At 31.5% G+C, this 17397-nt stretch overlaps 4 protein-coding genes across 4 annotated transcripts; 2 read left to right on the forward strand and 2 right to left on the reverse strand.

Annotated features, from left to right (window-relative positions):
- The first annotated feature begins 2 nt into the window (after window positions 1-2).
- On the forward strand, window positions 3-2752 carry LOC116767486 (uncharacterized). Its single transcript, XM_061527240.1, has 4 exons — window positions 3-544; window positions 698-910; window positions 1049-1279; window positions 1364-2752. The coding sequence occupies exons 1-4, from the start codon at window positions 352-354 to the stop codon at window positions 1525-1527; spliced, it is 801 nt and encodes a 266-aa protein (XP_061383224.1). The 5' UTR covers window positions 3-351; the 3' UTR covers window positions 1528-2752.
- Window positions 2753-3865: 1113 nt separating this feature from the next.
- LOC116767279 (uncharacterized) lies at window positions 3866-5511 on the forward strand. Its single transcript, XM_032657536.2, is given in 5 exon segments — window positions 3866-3881; window positions 4078-4246; window positions 4496-4710; window positions 4788-5180; window positions 5183-5511. Coding segments are annotated over 5 exon segments (1041 nt in total). The 3' UTR covers window positions 5431-5511.
- A 1060-nt stretch (window positions 5512-6571) lies between these two features.
- LOC116767280 (granzyme-like protein 1) lies at window positions 6572-8602 on the reverse strand. Its single transcript, XM_061527350.1, has 4 exons — window positions 8300-8602; window positions 7576-7727; window positions 7174-7385; window positions 6572-6951 (listed from the first exon to the last, which is right to left on the reverse strand). Exons 1-4 carry the CDS (start codon window positions 8600-8602, stop codon window positions 6572-6574), a joined length of 1047 nt encoding a protein of 348 aa, XP_061383334.1.
- A 665-nt stretch (window positions 8603-9267) lies between these two features.
- On the reverse strand, window positions 9268-17230 carry LOC116767710 (uncharacterized). The gene is made up of 9 exons (XM_032658166.2): window positions 16935-17230; window positions 16221-16571; window positions 15730-15943; window positions 14884-15047; window positions 11699-11850; window positions 11352-11547; window positions 10884-11081; window positions 10666-10804; window positions 9268-10564 (listed from the first exon to the last, which is right to left on the reverse strand). Exons 1-9 carry the CDS (start codon window positions 17056-17058, stop codon window positions 10333-10335), a joined length of 1770 nt encoding a protein of 589 aa, XP_032514057.2. The 5' UTR covers window positions 17059-17230; the 3' UTR covers window positions 9268-10332.
- Between the last annotated feature and the right edge of the window lie 167 nt (window positions 17231-17397).

The following is a 17397-nucleotide window of genomic DNA, read 5'->3' on the forward strand; positions in this document are numbered from 1 at the left end:
TTTTATTACAACCTATCATATTAAGAACATCACAACGTTCGCGAATACCAGATACATACATTTACTACAGACGATTTTCCTTTGCCGATACACAATCATATCTGTTTTATATGGAGTGTAAATGACATGCACTGTAGTATTGTAGTTGATAGATGCACTTGTAGTTAGTGTATTTCATCAAAAGTTTCCACATCCTCAGCAAGGTATTGTGAACTGATAGTGTGGATATTGCACGAGATGCTATAGCAGGTTGTATAATATTCTCTGATTTGTTTTATAAAATGCGATGTGATAACAAACTGTACAATATTTTTGGTTAATAAATGTAAGTTTTACGTTGTTTTTCAGGTTATGAATCCTTTGGATGCTATGTGTGACGTGAAACGCAACGACGCTGTGTGCGTCAGTAACCTTAAGTCAGCTAAGGCGGTCGATAAAGCAATCTTACAAGAACGGCCAGATATAAAGATATTTCTGCCATTCAGGTTTCATTTCTATAAACCCAAAGACCTTTTCATTGAAAACACCTACAAGAATTACTTAGGTAAGATTGCTTGATTATAAATATGACTATTTAAATAATCCTTTTTTAAAAAGGTTTTTCATTTTATAAAGTTAGCTTTTGAGGGATTCATCTGTATTTAATTGTTATACAAAAAGTTAATTTTACTAAATATAAGTTTTGAAATAATTTCAGTGGCCTACGGCGGAGACCATGTCCTCAGTTTAATCGATGAGATCTCATACAGCGCCCCACCAGCGCCCCCTCTCTCACAGATGCACGAACTGCCACCGGAACTGTTCTGCAACGGGGACAACCGACCAGCCGATTGTTCGGTCGACTGCAAATGCACACATATGATAGACGTGCCTTTGAATTCCATTGTAGAGATCGTTCTAGTCGACGAAGGTAAAAATTGCTTTCCGATTTCTAATTATCAATAAACGGACATCAACATAACAACAAGCAGTATTTATTTAATATATATAATATTTATTCGTAGAGATTAAACGAAATTAAATCTAACATAGTCAACATTTATTACAGTGCAATCCCCGAATTTATCTCATCCCTTCCATTTACACGGGACGTCATACAACGTTATTGGAATGGGCCGGTCGCCTGATAAAAATATAAAGAAAATAAACTTAAAACACGCTTTGGATCTCGACAGGAAGGGTCTTTTAAATAGACAGTACAACTTACCACCGTATAAAGACACTATAGCCGTCCCTAATAACGGATACGTAGTATTGAGGTTAAAGGCCGACAATCCGGGTAAGAGATCACGTTTACTTTGACATACATTTTTGGATGTTATAATTTGAAAACAAATATATATTTTCTTTTCTCATTTTTCAGGCTACTGGCTATTCCACTGTCATTTCATCTATCATATTGTCATCGGTATGAACCTTATACTGCACATCGGAACGCAAAGAGACCTACCCCCTGTTCCACCTAACTTCCCGAGATGTGGCCACCATCTACCGTCCATAACACCCCCTTACTACCCAATACACTAAAGGATGCGTAATCCAGAGACGTATAGATCTCTTATAGGTATTTAACCTGCCGAGTTTAACATCTCCCGCGTACTGCCATATTTTATTGTCGCCAAAAATATGAAAAAAGTACGCATGTTTAAATTAAATTGGATGTATATACATTCTTGTTGCTTCTTAAACTAGTAAACCAAAGTAATAAGGTATAAATGTCGTTTTTGTATTGAATCATATTCTTATTTCTCTAATGTAAAATATTTTATATTCATATTTGTTTGATTAATTTTGATATATAAAAAATATATATGTAATTTACGGTTTTTAATATAAATTTTGCTTAAAAAATATTTACCTCAATCTATATGTTGCTTGTTTTAGAATTGTAAATAAATAGTTAAGCAAACTCGTGAAACGTAAACTAGTGATTATAGTCATAACTTGTACACAATTCAGATTCCATGTGTTATGGTTATTTTAATATGTATTTCATATTATTAAAATTTATTGCAACTTTTGCTTCGTAAACAGAGTTAGGGACATAAAATTCGGAGAGTTTTTATTCCAGCAACATTTATTACAGTTGCATCATTTGTTGTCTTTTACGATTCCTCGTTTAATGTTCTCTAACTTTTATGCCAAACCAAAATTTTTTTTTTTTTGTTGTATTGCTATAAAAAAGTATATTTAAATAGCCTTCTTATTTAACAAGTCATCTTATGATTTGAGATTGTAGCCCTGATTACAGTTTTTTTCAAACTTGTCATTTAAATTCCATTTTCTATGTACACTTCAAAATTGCTGTTTGTTGGTTTGTGTCGACTTAAGTAAGATGTATGAAATATAGACTGATAATGTAAAGAATTTAATTAATAATATTAATAATTTTAGGTTTTAATTAACATACAATAAAGAATAGCTTCGATATTTATTGCTTCACATATTTCAGAACATATTAAGAAGATTTAATGTTAAGATTATCAATGGTTTGTCCTCTTTATATTTTATACTTCTCACTTAAATCGACATTTTGTCAGGAGTGTTCTTACTAACATTTTGACACAGTGTAATGTTTTAATTATAAAATGTACGTCTGTGGTTGGTATGCCACTTATGTTTTATCCCTTCTTTTTTCAGCTGTCATATTATTTTTATACTGCGTAATAAGTATTATATGTGCTAAATAAATAAGTTTTAAGGCTAAATTTATACAATTTGTAAAAAGTCAACAATAAAAATTTAAGAATCATATTTGTTTTTTTTTTAGTCAAATACTGGTTTGCTTAAAATTTTAAATCTTAATCCGTTATAGCATATATTAAAATAATATTTTTGATATGCCACGTATGTGAAATAAGTTTCGCTCAAAACATTACCTTTGATAATAATTTGAACAGGCGTGTCTCAGGCTCATGAATTATGGGTCTCAAAGATTAATTGTGTAGAATTTTATACTGTAATAGCCGATGATAAGTTTAATGACATGTTATTCTTATTACAGACCTGTTATTACAAGTGACACGAAACATGAGAAATTCTATGGGTTTCTACATGCTTCAATGTTTGTGAAACTGAAAACATTTTTATATTAATATAAATATTTTTTATATTAATATAATTTTTTTTCCATACAAAGGCTTATATTATTGTGAATAATTATTTGGCTACGTAAAGAAGCATCAAATTATGGGTTTATAGACTGCATAGCTCATACGTTTAAAAATCTCAAAAAAATATCTAGAAGTCTTCACGTTCAATGTTACATTTAAGTTTTATGCATTCTCTCACTTTTAAAATATCTATTTATATTAAAACTTTAAAATAATATATATATAAACAATGCACCCGTTACTAAACCTCCCTTTTTACTTGTAACAATTTATCTATTGCTGCTTTCAACACCTTTAAACCAGATAATATAATATGTGTATAAAAAAATCCTGTATTTTTATCTTCACAAAAGATTAAGATACGTATTGTCCTATGAGTATACATACAAGACTCGCTCTTTTAAATGTTTTTAGTATGAAGGCTATCAAACATGTACTGCTCAATACTTTTATTCACGTCAGAATATAAAAGAATATTTTATATATATTCTCTTGGTTTATTACATTTTTCACCAATAATAAATTTTATGTCCAAGAATAATTAAAAAATATATACTTATATTATTCGGTCATTGAAAGTCTTATGTGAGAGCTAATTTATGTTAATGATAGCGTTCACACCTCAAATTCATTTGTTACTTATTTGAAGTTAGATTTTTATAACACTCACTATACTCGATATCCTCGTACTAGTAGGTCTGTCCAAGAGAAATTTTTGTGAGGTTACTTCATCCAACCATATTTTGTTAGAGATGAAGTTTATTGAGAGTATTACAAGTTATATAATATATCTCAATTATCGTCTCAAAGACAACAGCATAGATAGCATCATATGGATCGTAAACCTAGTTCCTTCTCGAGCGGGTTTTTCTATATTGAAGGATAAAATCTCTGGTATGTTCTTTCTCATTCCCGTTCCATAAATCGTTATCAATAATTATTATTATTTATTTTTATGTTGCAGCGCCATTTTGGATTTTACATTTTTCTCTACTGGTCTATGTGTATGGGGCTGGTACTGTCATGTACCAATTGCGTGTTGCTTCGAGTACCAGAGATTTTCTTAAAAGTTACGTCAACATCACTCTTATAATATTGATAGTTAACAATAGTTACTGGTTTATAAAAGAGAGGTAATTAAATAATAAAAACATGTAACATATTTATCTACGTGCTTTCTTAAAATGAAAACTACTAAAGCACACAATAAAGGGCGTCTTAAAAACTACAAAATAACCTACTTAGTAAATTATATATTCTATTCCTGAGCAAAGTGTCTAGGTAACGATTTGAAAAAATTCTCTTCAAGAAAGGATGAGACAAAAATTTATATACATATATATACGTATACGTATGCTATATACGAATTCTTGCCTTTTTAGACCTCTCTTGAGAACAGTCCTAAATCAGGTGATTAGAAACGACATTCTTTCCATGGAGACAGAATTATTGCAAGATAAACACGAAAAGCTGCTGTCTGTAATTAAGAAGATCATATTAATTTTTTACGGATTCAACCTATTTGATGCATTCTTCATCTATATACCGCACCGCAGTGACGTCAACAACGACCATTATTCTATGACTTCTTGTGTTGGTAATTGCATTAAATTGAAACATCTTGTTATGTACATATATATAATATTATTTAGACTTTAATGATTTATTTTCTAGGTCTGGAGCCCCTTACGGCTACACCAAATAGACAAATTTGCAGATTAATACTTGGACTCCAAGAGGTGACGATAATGACTGCAGTTCTCAATTATCAAACTCTTTTGTTATTCTTGATTGCACACACAGAGGCAATGTACCGTTTGCTATCGGAAGAAATGTTGAATTTCAATCAGTATGCAAGCACTCCCGAAAGTAACATATTTGTTAAAAATCGTTTACCACTTTTGGTGTCTCGCCATTCGCTAACCCTGGATATTATAAAAAATTTAAAAGCTCTATATAGTATGCCGATGGGAGTAAATTTTGGATCGAATGCTGTTTGCATTTGTTTGTTTTTCTATCTTCCTTTGCGGGAGTGGATAACATTTTCTCCAGTACTCATATACTGCTTCTTGTCTTTTTTCTATACTGTTACTTGTGTCAAAGATTGATCAATGCTTCGGAGGTTTTTGAGAATGCAGTGTACAGTTGTGGTTGGGAGAAGTTTAACCTGAATGAGCAGAAAACAATATATGTGATGCTGTTACAAGCTCAAAAGCCTGTAACACTTTTAGCAGCGGATATTATCCCAGTCAATATTTCAACTTTCGCAACAACAATTCAGGCTATGTTCAAATTTGTAACTGTTGTAAAACTATAATTTGAACTTTGTCAAACTAAAACCTTGTGCGTCATAAAAGTTGTAAATTTTGAATTACTTAAGAAAAAAACTAGTTTAATTGGGTTTTAAAACTTAAACAGTACTACCCACAGACCTTTATACTAAGTTTTTCCCTAAAAAAAAGCACCAATAAATTTTAATACTATGTACTTGATATTTTGTTTTTTTTTTCGGCAAAACCTTTTGCATGTTAGGAAATACATAGAGGATACCTACTTTTATTCCACATATAAAAAATGTATTTTAAACAAACATTTTTGTGAATAAACTTTTGTGACAGATCTATTTCTAAAAAGTGTCAGCTTGTTTGTATTTTAATTTGTTTGCGTCCAAGAAATATTCAGTTTATCTTTAACTAATAAGTGTTAAGTTATAAGGAATCTCAGATATGAATAAAGAACAAAATGAGATACACTTTCCCCCAAAAACCAAATTTAAAGTAATAAACAGCAAACACACTGAATATATATAAATAAACAAACAAACAAACTGCCATAATATTTGAGAACTGATGATGTAGCGGAGATAACCAAACTGTGCTTTGAAACCCATATTTTATGTAAACTTAACAAATACTTTTTCTAAAGTTTATATAAATGTAACTCATTGTTTGGTAAATTATATGTCGAAGTTATGTTACCGTGGTTTTTAAAAAGCATGACGTCAGCATCACTGACGTCATGAATGCCTATGCCCTATGGTCTTGATTGTCGGCAGGATCTCGAGCTATTGAAGGTAACCTCATAGACAGTTTAATTAATCCTTTATTTCAAAGAGGTCCGATCCTTGCAAAGGTTCCTGAGTAAATGATTTTAATATGTATCCTCACCTCTATTTATACCAAACAACACCCATAGTTGTGACTGCACTTACACAGGTGGGTACGCAGATGGCACCTGATAATGTTACCCATCCATAATTATTAATTTATACGTAAATTAAAGGTATTCTCTCCGATATAAAATAGTACTGTATATATTTTATAAAAGGCATCGCAATAGTTATTTTTATTTAGAAAAATGGAAAATGTACAATAATACAAAACGTACGTAATTAATATATAACAATTAAAGACTTTTGTTATAAATCATAAAAAAAAACAAATTTTTATTTATATTGATTACGTTTTAATATGTGCGTTAATGAAATCCATGTATTGTGATACATTAGTGTAAACCGTTGGAGCTCCTTTGGTTCCACAGGGAGCCATACCCCAAGACACAATCCCAATAATAAAAGGCACTTGGTCGCGATTTACATTGGGCACTAGTTTTTCACTTCTAATCAGTCTTTTGTCATTATAGTATTCATCGTAATCATTATCCTTTTCGTTTCTATTATTCAAGGCTTCTATAGAGGTCATTTGTACCAGAGGGCCTCCGGAATCTCCACTACAAGCAGCGATGCCTCCAGTCAGGGGTCCAGTACATAAATGCGCTTCTTTATCGAGAGGATTATATTCAGAAGGTTCTTTTATTTCTTCAATAGCGTCGTAACATTCTGAAATTTGACATTATCAAATACAATAAATTTACACATATAAAACAATTTGCATATTTTTGATAAAAAAATAATGAATTTTATTTTAAGTGATTTATTTAGATTAATGAATTAAAGAGACATTAATTTTAACTTTATTTGAAAATATAAATGTCTTCGATATATACTATTAATTAATGTAATGAGTAATGAAGGCGTTTTATTAAATTGCAATATTCTTACGTTGGTACGGGATGTACGTCACTTTGACTTCTTGTAATTCATTTGGTAGGTCAGGTATGAAGGAAGTTGTCCTCAAAGCTCCCCATCCGACCAGAAGAAGAGACTCGTTTGAAATTTTAGAAGTGTAAGGAAGGTTTATCGGCTGGACTTGATCCGTGAAGACGAATGGCGTACGCAAGCCCAGTAGAGCGATGTCATATGCACCAATACCTCTACAAAATATACCAGCGTCGAAACAGACAGACAGAGTAATAACAATTGAATTATTACAAAGTAGGGCAGTGTCAAATATAAGCATGTTATAACATAAAATAAATGAGATAATAGCATTAGCAATTATGTATTATATAGTTTTTTGTATTATTTTGAATTCCACCATATATTTTATTATTTTTAAAATACCCTTCATATAAAGGATGTGGTATGCGTTCGTTGATCGTATTAATCTGTGCCTCTTTCCCAAACGTGTTTATATTATGAACACCAGCTACAGCATCCATTGGGAGCCATCTCAGCAACCAGGAATCTTGCACGCAGTGTGCTGCAGTTAATATCTAAAAAACATATATATTTTTTATATTAAAATTTCAAATAGAATATGAGAAATATTTTTGTTATTTGCTTTAATTTTTATATTGCTGTACCTGTTTCAATAAATAGCAAAATTTTTTTTTGTTTTTGCTTTCAAAATGTAATTGTGACATTACATAACTTTTATAATTAAGCAAATAAAGAAACTGATATTAAATAAATCGGTAGATGCAAAGTAAAAAATATCGTATAAACAATTTAGGATATTGGATATTTGGAATCTAGTTTCATACAAACTACGATTTATTTAAAACAACATATTTAATAACGAATCCTCCTTTATCTCTTGTCGTTACGCAAAAATAAAATTTTCATTTCAAGTAGCCATTTTTAAGATACTTTAAGAACTTACTCATTTAAATGAAACTAGTATTTTTTGGATAAACTACGAGTGATTTATTTTTCAGCAAAATTAACCGAAACGTCGGGAGTATGTAGTTTTTTACAAAAATAAATCACGCGTAGTTTATCCGAAAAATACTAGTTTCGTTTAAATGAATAAAACTCGCGAAAATCTTAGATCTCATTAACTTACCCATTTCTCATTTATGATGCTCCCACCGCAAACGTGCATCCTCATCCACAAGAATCTCAATTGGAGGGTCACCAGATATGGGTGGTTGTACGGTTTGGATTCATGGCCACCAACAATCCTGCTGCTTTCAGAAGTACTTGACGCTGCTATGATAGTTTTTAATATTAATATTTTGTATAACAGAACAATTTCATATATACATAAATTATTCCCACCGTTTAATCTTGTGAAACTAAAAATCAATAGGCAAATGATTCCCCAATCATACTCCATGGTGTATTCCATGGCATCCTGCTTTTGCATTTACCTTTTATAACATATTTGATGCTTCGACCATACTAAGAGGCATCAGTGGTTAGTAACTCTGATGTCAATTTTGTCTTTTCAATAAATATAAACCTTACACGGATTTTAATCATATCGATTTAACTTTTTTATTATGAATATATGAAAATAGTGTTTTTTATTGTGATGCAATAATATTTAATGTATTATGAAGAGAGACACGGAAAAAATAAAACATTGAAATAATAAAGAATGTTTCGATAGTCATTGTAACCATTTTATTCGCTTATGTATACTTTAGTATAGCTTATATAATATATGATAGACCATATGATTTTCGTCTTAGAGAGAAAAAATATTTAAATGTAACACAAATATATTTCCGTGGTTCCGAAATTTTTAACAAGAAATTTTCACGTGGCGAATAAAGGGAGTTAATATATTGAGGGTATCAAGCGAATGGTAAAAAGTGCTCGCGGACTGTATACTCCTGTCTGAAATGAGATAAAACTGAACAACATTTATCTGTACGGGTGATTATAATAACGGAGTAGGCCAAGTATGTAATTTTTTTCCATCCACATCTATTATACTCGGAAATCCGATAAGGATTTCGATTATAAAAGTAAATATATAAACAAAACAACAACCAAGCAATGTATGTGTATATATTTTAAACACAATTATATCATAAATTTTTATTTGCCAACATTCAATTTATCAATTCTTTGACATATTACAATGTTCGGAACGTTTAATTATTCGTGCGTCCATTAATTTAATTACATAAAGCATTTTTTTTTTAAATGCACTCACTGTATGTACAATTCATTAATTAATTTTTTTTTTTATTATCATAATGGATAATGCTTCTGTTCATATATCTTAGCATTTTAAACAATTTAGACACAAAATTTATTTCAATAATTCAAAAATTTACTCGCAATGTATCAACATATAAAAACCGTATTGTTTTTAGAATAGAAAAAAATTTACAAGTACTAAACTCAGTGTTCACCAAAAACAATATTTAAAATTACAGATCAGAAAACGCATGCATTTATTTCGGGTATTTTAAACAAATTATTTTGTGCCTAAACTAAGGCTATGTGTAACCTTACTGGCTCCACAGCTACGAGTATTTATAAAGAAAAATGATTTATAATGATATGAACATAATAGACAAGTTTCATATATATTTCCTTAACTCTTTTAAATTACTTATTTTATATCTCTTCATATATTATAAATGTATTAAAAAAACTATTATTATTGTCAGTTATGCATACCATTTTTATGTGCTTATTAATTTAAAAAAAAAAAATAAAAAACAATTATGTTAAATATTTAACAATAAATTAGTAAGTAGATCTAAAATATTTACATTTATCACACTCAACCCTAAACTTACGCAAAATTTCTTATTTATGAATTATATATAAATTTATATTATTTACAATTATTGTCTACAATCATAGCATATTTATAACACCTTTATTTTTTTAAATTAACGTCCTATTAAAACTATTTCAAACTCAGTCTCATACATTCTTCGAAACTAAAATCGTAAATGAAGACGAAACACAAAAATAAAAAAAAAAATATTTTAAATTCTCTTTAACTTTCAAAGTTATAGGACAAAAAGAGCGAACCCAGGTTAGAATAAACATAAAATTAACAATGCATTTATTTTAATAGGACCATTTGTTTCTTTGATAATATAATCCGTGTCTATGGGTAATATTCGATCAATTCAGCAACACGTCCGCGGGTCGATAGCTTCCGCAGCCTGGCAAAGATTCAATAACCGACTTTGGTATCGACAGGGGAACGCTGACGAGCAACGCGACGGGTGTTGAAAGGGAACAAGATCTGCATTCCAAGAGCCAGCTTCCACCGGAAGTGGGAGTGAAACGTACGACAGTCAAGCCCTTATTAGGTACATGTATAGTGTTCTTCAGTGGCGGATTCACTTCGTTTCTGAAAAAAATTATAATCAAAATTATGTATCAAGATCATCGAAGTTACGTAACATTCTTAGAAATATCAAATAATTAATAATTTTTGTTACTTTCACATACCTCACAATAGAATGATTTTCGTCTAATTTCATAAACTCTTCCTTAGTAAATGGTCTTTTGGAAGGATTGCGCCATGTTGAAATAATCTGCATATTATAGCCGTGCATGTGAAATGTGTAGGAATCATTACTACCGAAACCTAAAAAAATAAATGTTATATTGCTTTCTGTGAGACGTACATTTTTTTATTTAATTAAAAAAAATGTATAAATATGTACCTTCGTTAGCCAATATGAGCTCTATCGGTTCGTTTATTTGTGCTTTTAAAACTTGTAGGCATTGAGGCTCCTTGTGTTTTTGTTCCTCCTCAACATAACAGGTAATATCAGGACGTACCTCGCGAGGTTTTAAAAGATACACAGCGTTTGGATAAAGGAAGTTTTTACCGTTGATTTGTACAACACCAGCATGGAGAGCTGAAATTTAAGAAAATAATAATACGCATACGATGATAATATAATTTGTTTTCAAAAATAGGTTTTCAATTTGGAAAATGAATGACAGACAGTGAGATACTTAATTCAACTATATATACCAAGCCAATTATTATTACGTTATTTGTGTAACCAAAAGTTGTTGTCCACCAAAAACATCACATTGAATAATATCAATATCAGAATATTTATCAATATATGGCTATTATATTAGAATTATATTCAGTCTAGAGCATCTTGACATTCACTTACATAATGTCGCAGGGTAAAAAGGTTTCTTTTTCATAGCGTCGCTTCGGTAACGGAAATCTAAATCACTGTCTTTGACATCAAAACTATTCCTGTCAATACGTAAATATATAGATTTCACTTTGGCTGGAGCTTGAGAATCTTTAAGTGACAAATATTTTTCACTGTCGATGAAGGTACCGATTTCCGACTCAGTGTTCTGGATATGAAAGAAATATTTCAGTTAATATTCTATTGAATAATAATGTTGTTATAGAATATAAATTAACATAGAAAAGAGACGTTATTCTATATTCTTTTTTTTATTCATTTTTAAGCATAAAGTAATAAAAATACATGAGATCATTTACCGGTCCTTGTTCCAACATTGATGTGTAATTAAAGCCGGAGTAAATAAGCATAATATGCGTTTTGAGCGTCTCACAAGCTCCTTCCCCTGAGATTTGTAGCCAATAACCACCGCTGGGCTGATCTGCCCGTAATACGACATCTATTCGCTCTCCTGAAATGTAATAAAATGATATTACTTTACTCAAAACTCTGTAATTTTGTGTTTTGAGTAAATTGTTCGTAAAGGAAGTTGTGGGTCGGGCTTGCGTTATCGGCTAATTCATCAGTTTTATTCAGAGATCGCAATAGTTTTGGGATGAGTTAAAAAAGGCGATCAGAGCTCTGTAAATACCTATGAGTTTCAAAGAGATATATGCTAGGGAAGTTCCATGATGACGTCGTTACATTGCTCCCTAAGATGCCAAACACTTCAATGCCATAAGCAGTTTATGATAGGAGCACAAAGTAACAGAGTAGGGTTAGGATCAAGTAGGAAGGCCCGAGATACGGATATATTGAAGTCTTTTATTCGGCAAGACGCTAATGCTAAATATAAGATCTATGCAATGAGTTTAGAGATACAGAACGAGTGGTTAGATATAGGAGATTTTTGCATCGCATTAGCACTAAAATTGCGCACCTTAATTCATGATTAGTCGCAAGCATTGCGAACTGCTAAGTATTTGCTGGTTGGATGTAGGTACTTCTGAATAGCGGTCAATACTCATGTCATCACGATAGGCTTCGGGAAACCATACGTAAAGCGGTTAGTCATTCGGTAGCTATAGCGCAAAGGAAAGTAACCATAAAGGAGCGATCGGTAGGTTTTGTGAAGGAAGGCACTAGGGTCATTAAATCAAACGTCCAGCCTCTATCATTAAAGCGGGTTCGGATTGGACTATAATGATGGATACGTATATGAAACAATACACAGAGAATATTTATGCGTCTGCCGCCAGATCAGTAATATTTATGTATTCGCGAATTTTCAAAAGCGTTGTGATAATAGAGCTTACGGTCTCTTTGTAAACCAACATCCCCAAACACCGTGCCATCAAGGTCAATAAATATTACGACCTCACTAAGGAACACACTAGAAATAGATTCACACGGCTAAATCTCTCTACAACCCTATTAAAGGCTTGGGCCTGTCCAGAATTAAAATTTAAATATCAATACATTTTTGGAACGTACTTCGAAGGCAGCCCTAGTAGGTTCTTCTCAAAATTAGTTAGCGTTTAAAGCGCGTTAGGTAGGGGCCCCTTAAACCTACACCTGGGTCGCAAGTCCCAGACACTGTTAAAGCTCTTCTCCATGCAACGCAATGAGCATGGCATCCGCACGGTGAATCCATTGAATGCTAAGAAGTTTCGTCTCACTTAGCAGATCTACACATTTTTTTTTTAAACAAAAGTGCTTACTGTATCATAAGAATGATAGAAAATTACAAATTGATTCGTTGTCGCGTAATATACAAAAAAAAGTATACGTTGAAGTCTGTTGAAGTATACATTTCAAAATACCATACACAATGATATTGTAAATATCGTTTTAATTTACATTAGAAAAGATTGCAACATTTGTTCGTTGTAATCGGAATCAAATCACTTCCCACTCTGATGAAATAAGCTGGTCTGCTGATGTGATTTTAATTTAAACTCCAATTCATTTCATTTCTTTGTTTGAAAAAGAAACTTTGTGTTACTGACACACAATCTACAGAGATATTATATTTACATTCACTAACTAGATTGGACGCTTTTGTTCGGCACTTTAATTACATGATACCAATAAAAAAGCCATCCAAACTCATTATCTATATAAAGAGGTAGTATTGTAATTTTGGTCTTAATACATATGAAACGATTCAAGGTAAATACTTTTATCAAATATATAAGAATCAATTTAGTGTAAAATAATCCATCAAAAAAAAGAGACAGAAAATGCTTATGACTTTCAATTTTCCTCTTGAAAATAATATCTGTATTTTTTATATTATCCTTGGAAAAAAAGCATAAATGTACGTAATATAACTTAAAGTTCACTAAACGATCAACCAGCTCCGGCCAAATGGGTCAAAAGTTGAAGGTCTGCAGTCTACTCTGTGGCCTTTTGATATTTAGTACATAATTAGTATAAACTAAACGAAAAAAAGTTTAACATGATAAAATATCCAATACATTACGCTAATCTTCATAAAATTTTATTAATATAAAACCAACAAGAAAAATGCCTATAAAACCAGGGACTAGTTATAATGTATATATATACACTATAAAAAGCCAAAGAAAAACTTTAGAAAGCAGATAAAATGTAAATGAACTCAAAGTATTATTTAAATTGATAGGAAGTTCGTTTAATCTTTGAGCAAAGCAAGTACATACAATTTATAATAAACCAGCACTTTCATCGGGCAACTTTCATTTACGCAATGATTTGTGAAGCAAGAAAGTCCTGAGATCATCTGAGCTCAGGTTGTAAAACCAATAATATGCTAAGTATAATAGAACGACCAGGATCTTAAATAAATATTGTATCAATTAGGCCCAAATTAAATGAAATATTAAATTACTGATATATATCTAAATTATTAGAATTGTCAAAATGACAGAGGAATACTTTTTCGGAAGATGTTATCCAAGAAAATTATTCACATCGTAATTACTTAGAAAGTGAAATGAAAATGGCGGAACCGGTTCGGTGGCCTTAAACTCCAAAACGGAACGGTCCTTTCTCCGCTCGCGTGACAGCACTTATGCTTTTATCTTTCAAGTGAAATTACATTTCATTAAATATATATTTCAGGTACTATCTGGAGCCGGGGAAAAGAAAGGCGAACGTTGATAGAAGTTTAAAAATGTCGTCGTTCTACGCTTTGTTACTTTGAACCATTTCTCCTTTGATGTCAGAGAATAAAATACTGAGCTGCCCCCAAAAAGGGAATCACTCATTCTATATAGAATTCAACGTACCAATAACCAGAACAAAATCACATAAAAACGAATATTTTATAGTGGAACTACAAATTACATAACATAACAAATCATATAGGTAAATGTGAAGAACAAAAAAATTACAATATTTCATTTATAATGATTTCCCTTGTGTAGATCGCATGTCTTAACAAAAAATGATAAAACCTGCTTTACTCGATTGCACAGCTTTACCAACAATAATACTCAACTTTACCTGGTCGTTTCTTTACCTGGATAGAGTCTGAAGGCTCCGTTAGTCACTGGCTTAACAGGATTGCTGTCAGTAGCAATAACCACCACCGCATGCCGCTGTACGTTTACAACGATTGGACATTCCAACGCTATTGCGTTAATGAAACGCAACCGGTATGAGTATCCCGTCATCACGTAAATCCTGGAAGTAATCAAAGAGCTAGTTGTATGAGATATTTTAAAACCATTTGCAATAACTCCGCATATTGCTATTGCTTATTTATGTTAAGATGAAACATGCATATTTGGAGTTTATTATCTATTTTCACCTTTTATTGAATTTGATGTAGTTCATACATACAAATAAATTAAAAATTTACTGCGATTTTTATCATTTATCTTTGGTCAGTTTCCTACTCTGTCCGTGAACTTACACAGAAATGATTTAATAATTATGACTCAGTCGGGGTCATAATGTTTTATTTACGCATGTTTAAAGTTATGTTTAAACGCAATCGTCTTTTCATATTTAAATTATTCCATTATTGAGGTTTATAGATTGTTCATAGTTTTAGTATGTATTTGACTTAAATGACACTTTTCTGTACTAAACTTATCCAATGTGTTCTGAATAAAAACATTTGAATGTCTCATTGAACTACTGGATTTGGGAAATTTTTCAACCTTTAACTTCCCAAAAATGATAACTGTGACGTTCAATGTTCCAATTCAATTTACTCCGTTTGTAGGTATAAATTAACTCGAAACAATTCCAACTAGCTAAATCTTATGTACGTGAAGTTAAAACTATTTTTTGGCACTCCGCCAATCAAATAAATAACATGATTATACATACAACGAAGAAATAACTTGTCTGGACTTACTTAGGAGTAAAATTATCACCATTGATTATCAGACTTTCGGGCCCAATTTCGCTTTTCCCCTCTAGTCTTGAGGTCAATAATTCCGGAAATCTAGCGGCTATCAAGAATGTATGTTCTTTGCTCCGATCGTAATCGTATAGAACACCATTAGGCTCGAGAGGCTGCGGCTGATCCACAATAAGACTTCCGTATATTCCATCACTCTGATGGACCACTGGAAGGGAAATGCTTATAATTATATCATTACTAAAGCCAGTATATAATGGTATTAACTATTTGCTTCAAATATAAAGTTGGCAGTATTTTTTATATTATTTTTTAATGAACATTCCATTTGACCTTTACGGTTGTGCCTCGCAACCTTGAGAAGTCAGCTATATCATATTATTAACTCACATACTCCTGCATTTGTTTGACAAATATATATTGCAGTTAGAAATCTCAATTCACTTTCAAATATAGCATTCTATGCTAGTTTTAGATATGCTTACCAGAATCAGCATGATAGAAGAAGGTGCCAGGAGAAGATGCAATAAATGAGTATTGATATATCGATCCGTATGAAATGGGGCATTGCGTTATCATTGGCACACCATCCATATACGGGGTCCCTTTCTGTTCAATGCCGTGCCAGTGGAGAGTTACATCCTGATTCGGGATTTCGTTCTTTACTTTGACCACCACTATATCGTTCAAACACACATGGACAGCCGGCCCCGGGCTTTGATCATTGATGGTCAGACTTGGCCTTCCCTCTTCATCCAAGATTGGACGTATTACGAAATCATATTCACAACGTCGAGGCTTAACATTAAATTTGCAAGGCCGACTGCAAGATTTGTCTGAAATATACGTCTATTGTGAAACCCTATTTACGTTGCATACAAATGTTATATTTAATTTGCTTGATCATTATATTATTTTAATGAATTATAGCCGTAAAAGAACATGTGTTAGTAATTACTAGCATTCCGATGGAAAAAAAATATAATTAAATGATATTTATAACACGCCAGTAATTACTGTCCAATGTCCATAGAACACTGGTATTAGAACAGTTTTTATGTTTTATAAACGATATTTCATTGATAATATAAAACATACATTTAATTTTATTTATAAGAACATGACTAGAATAAATTATGACGGTCTCCCATTAATATAATTTGATTCAAATGTTAATGTCAAATGAATGAAACACTTACCTGAACTTTTGGTTGTGTCAGCAAGTAAAACTTGGTTGTTGGTGGGCAAAAAACTATCCAACGACGCTTGGGGGTTTATACGCAAGTTTGCAATTATAAACAAAACAAAATATAGAAGCTTCATCTTCAAAACACTACACTACAATTTACAAATCTAATGTAAACTAAAAGTTAGTTCATTCTTATTATGTTTCACAAAAAAACACATTACAATCTATATACAAACAACATGAAAATATTCTAAATCTATAAATATTAAGAAGCAACGGACTTGCCCGCTTTGTACGGTATTTCGAGCGAAACTGACCGAGCACGACGTACAAGTAAATGTAGAGATTGCCTAAGAAAATAAAAAAGAACCTTACAGACTCAAATAGAAGGTTTAAATTACATAACTCATTTTCGGCTGAAATCTTATATATATTAATTGTTTTGTTTTTATTAGGTAATTGATTAACAAAAG

Source organism: Danaus plexippus, assembly GCF_018135715.1.
Source record: "Danaus plexippus chromosome 9 unlocalized genomic scaffold, MEX_DaPlex mxdp_24, whole genome shotgun sequence".
In the NCBI taxonomy this organism is placed as follows: domain Eukaryota; kingdom Metazoa; phylum Arthropoda; class Insecta; order Lepidoptera; family Nymphalidae; genus Danaus; species Danaus plexippus.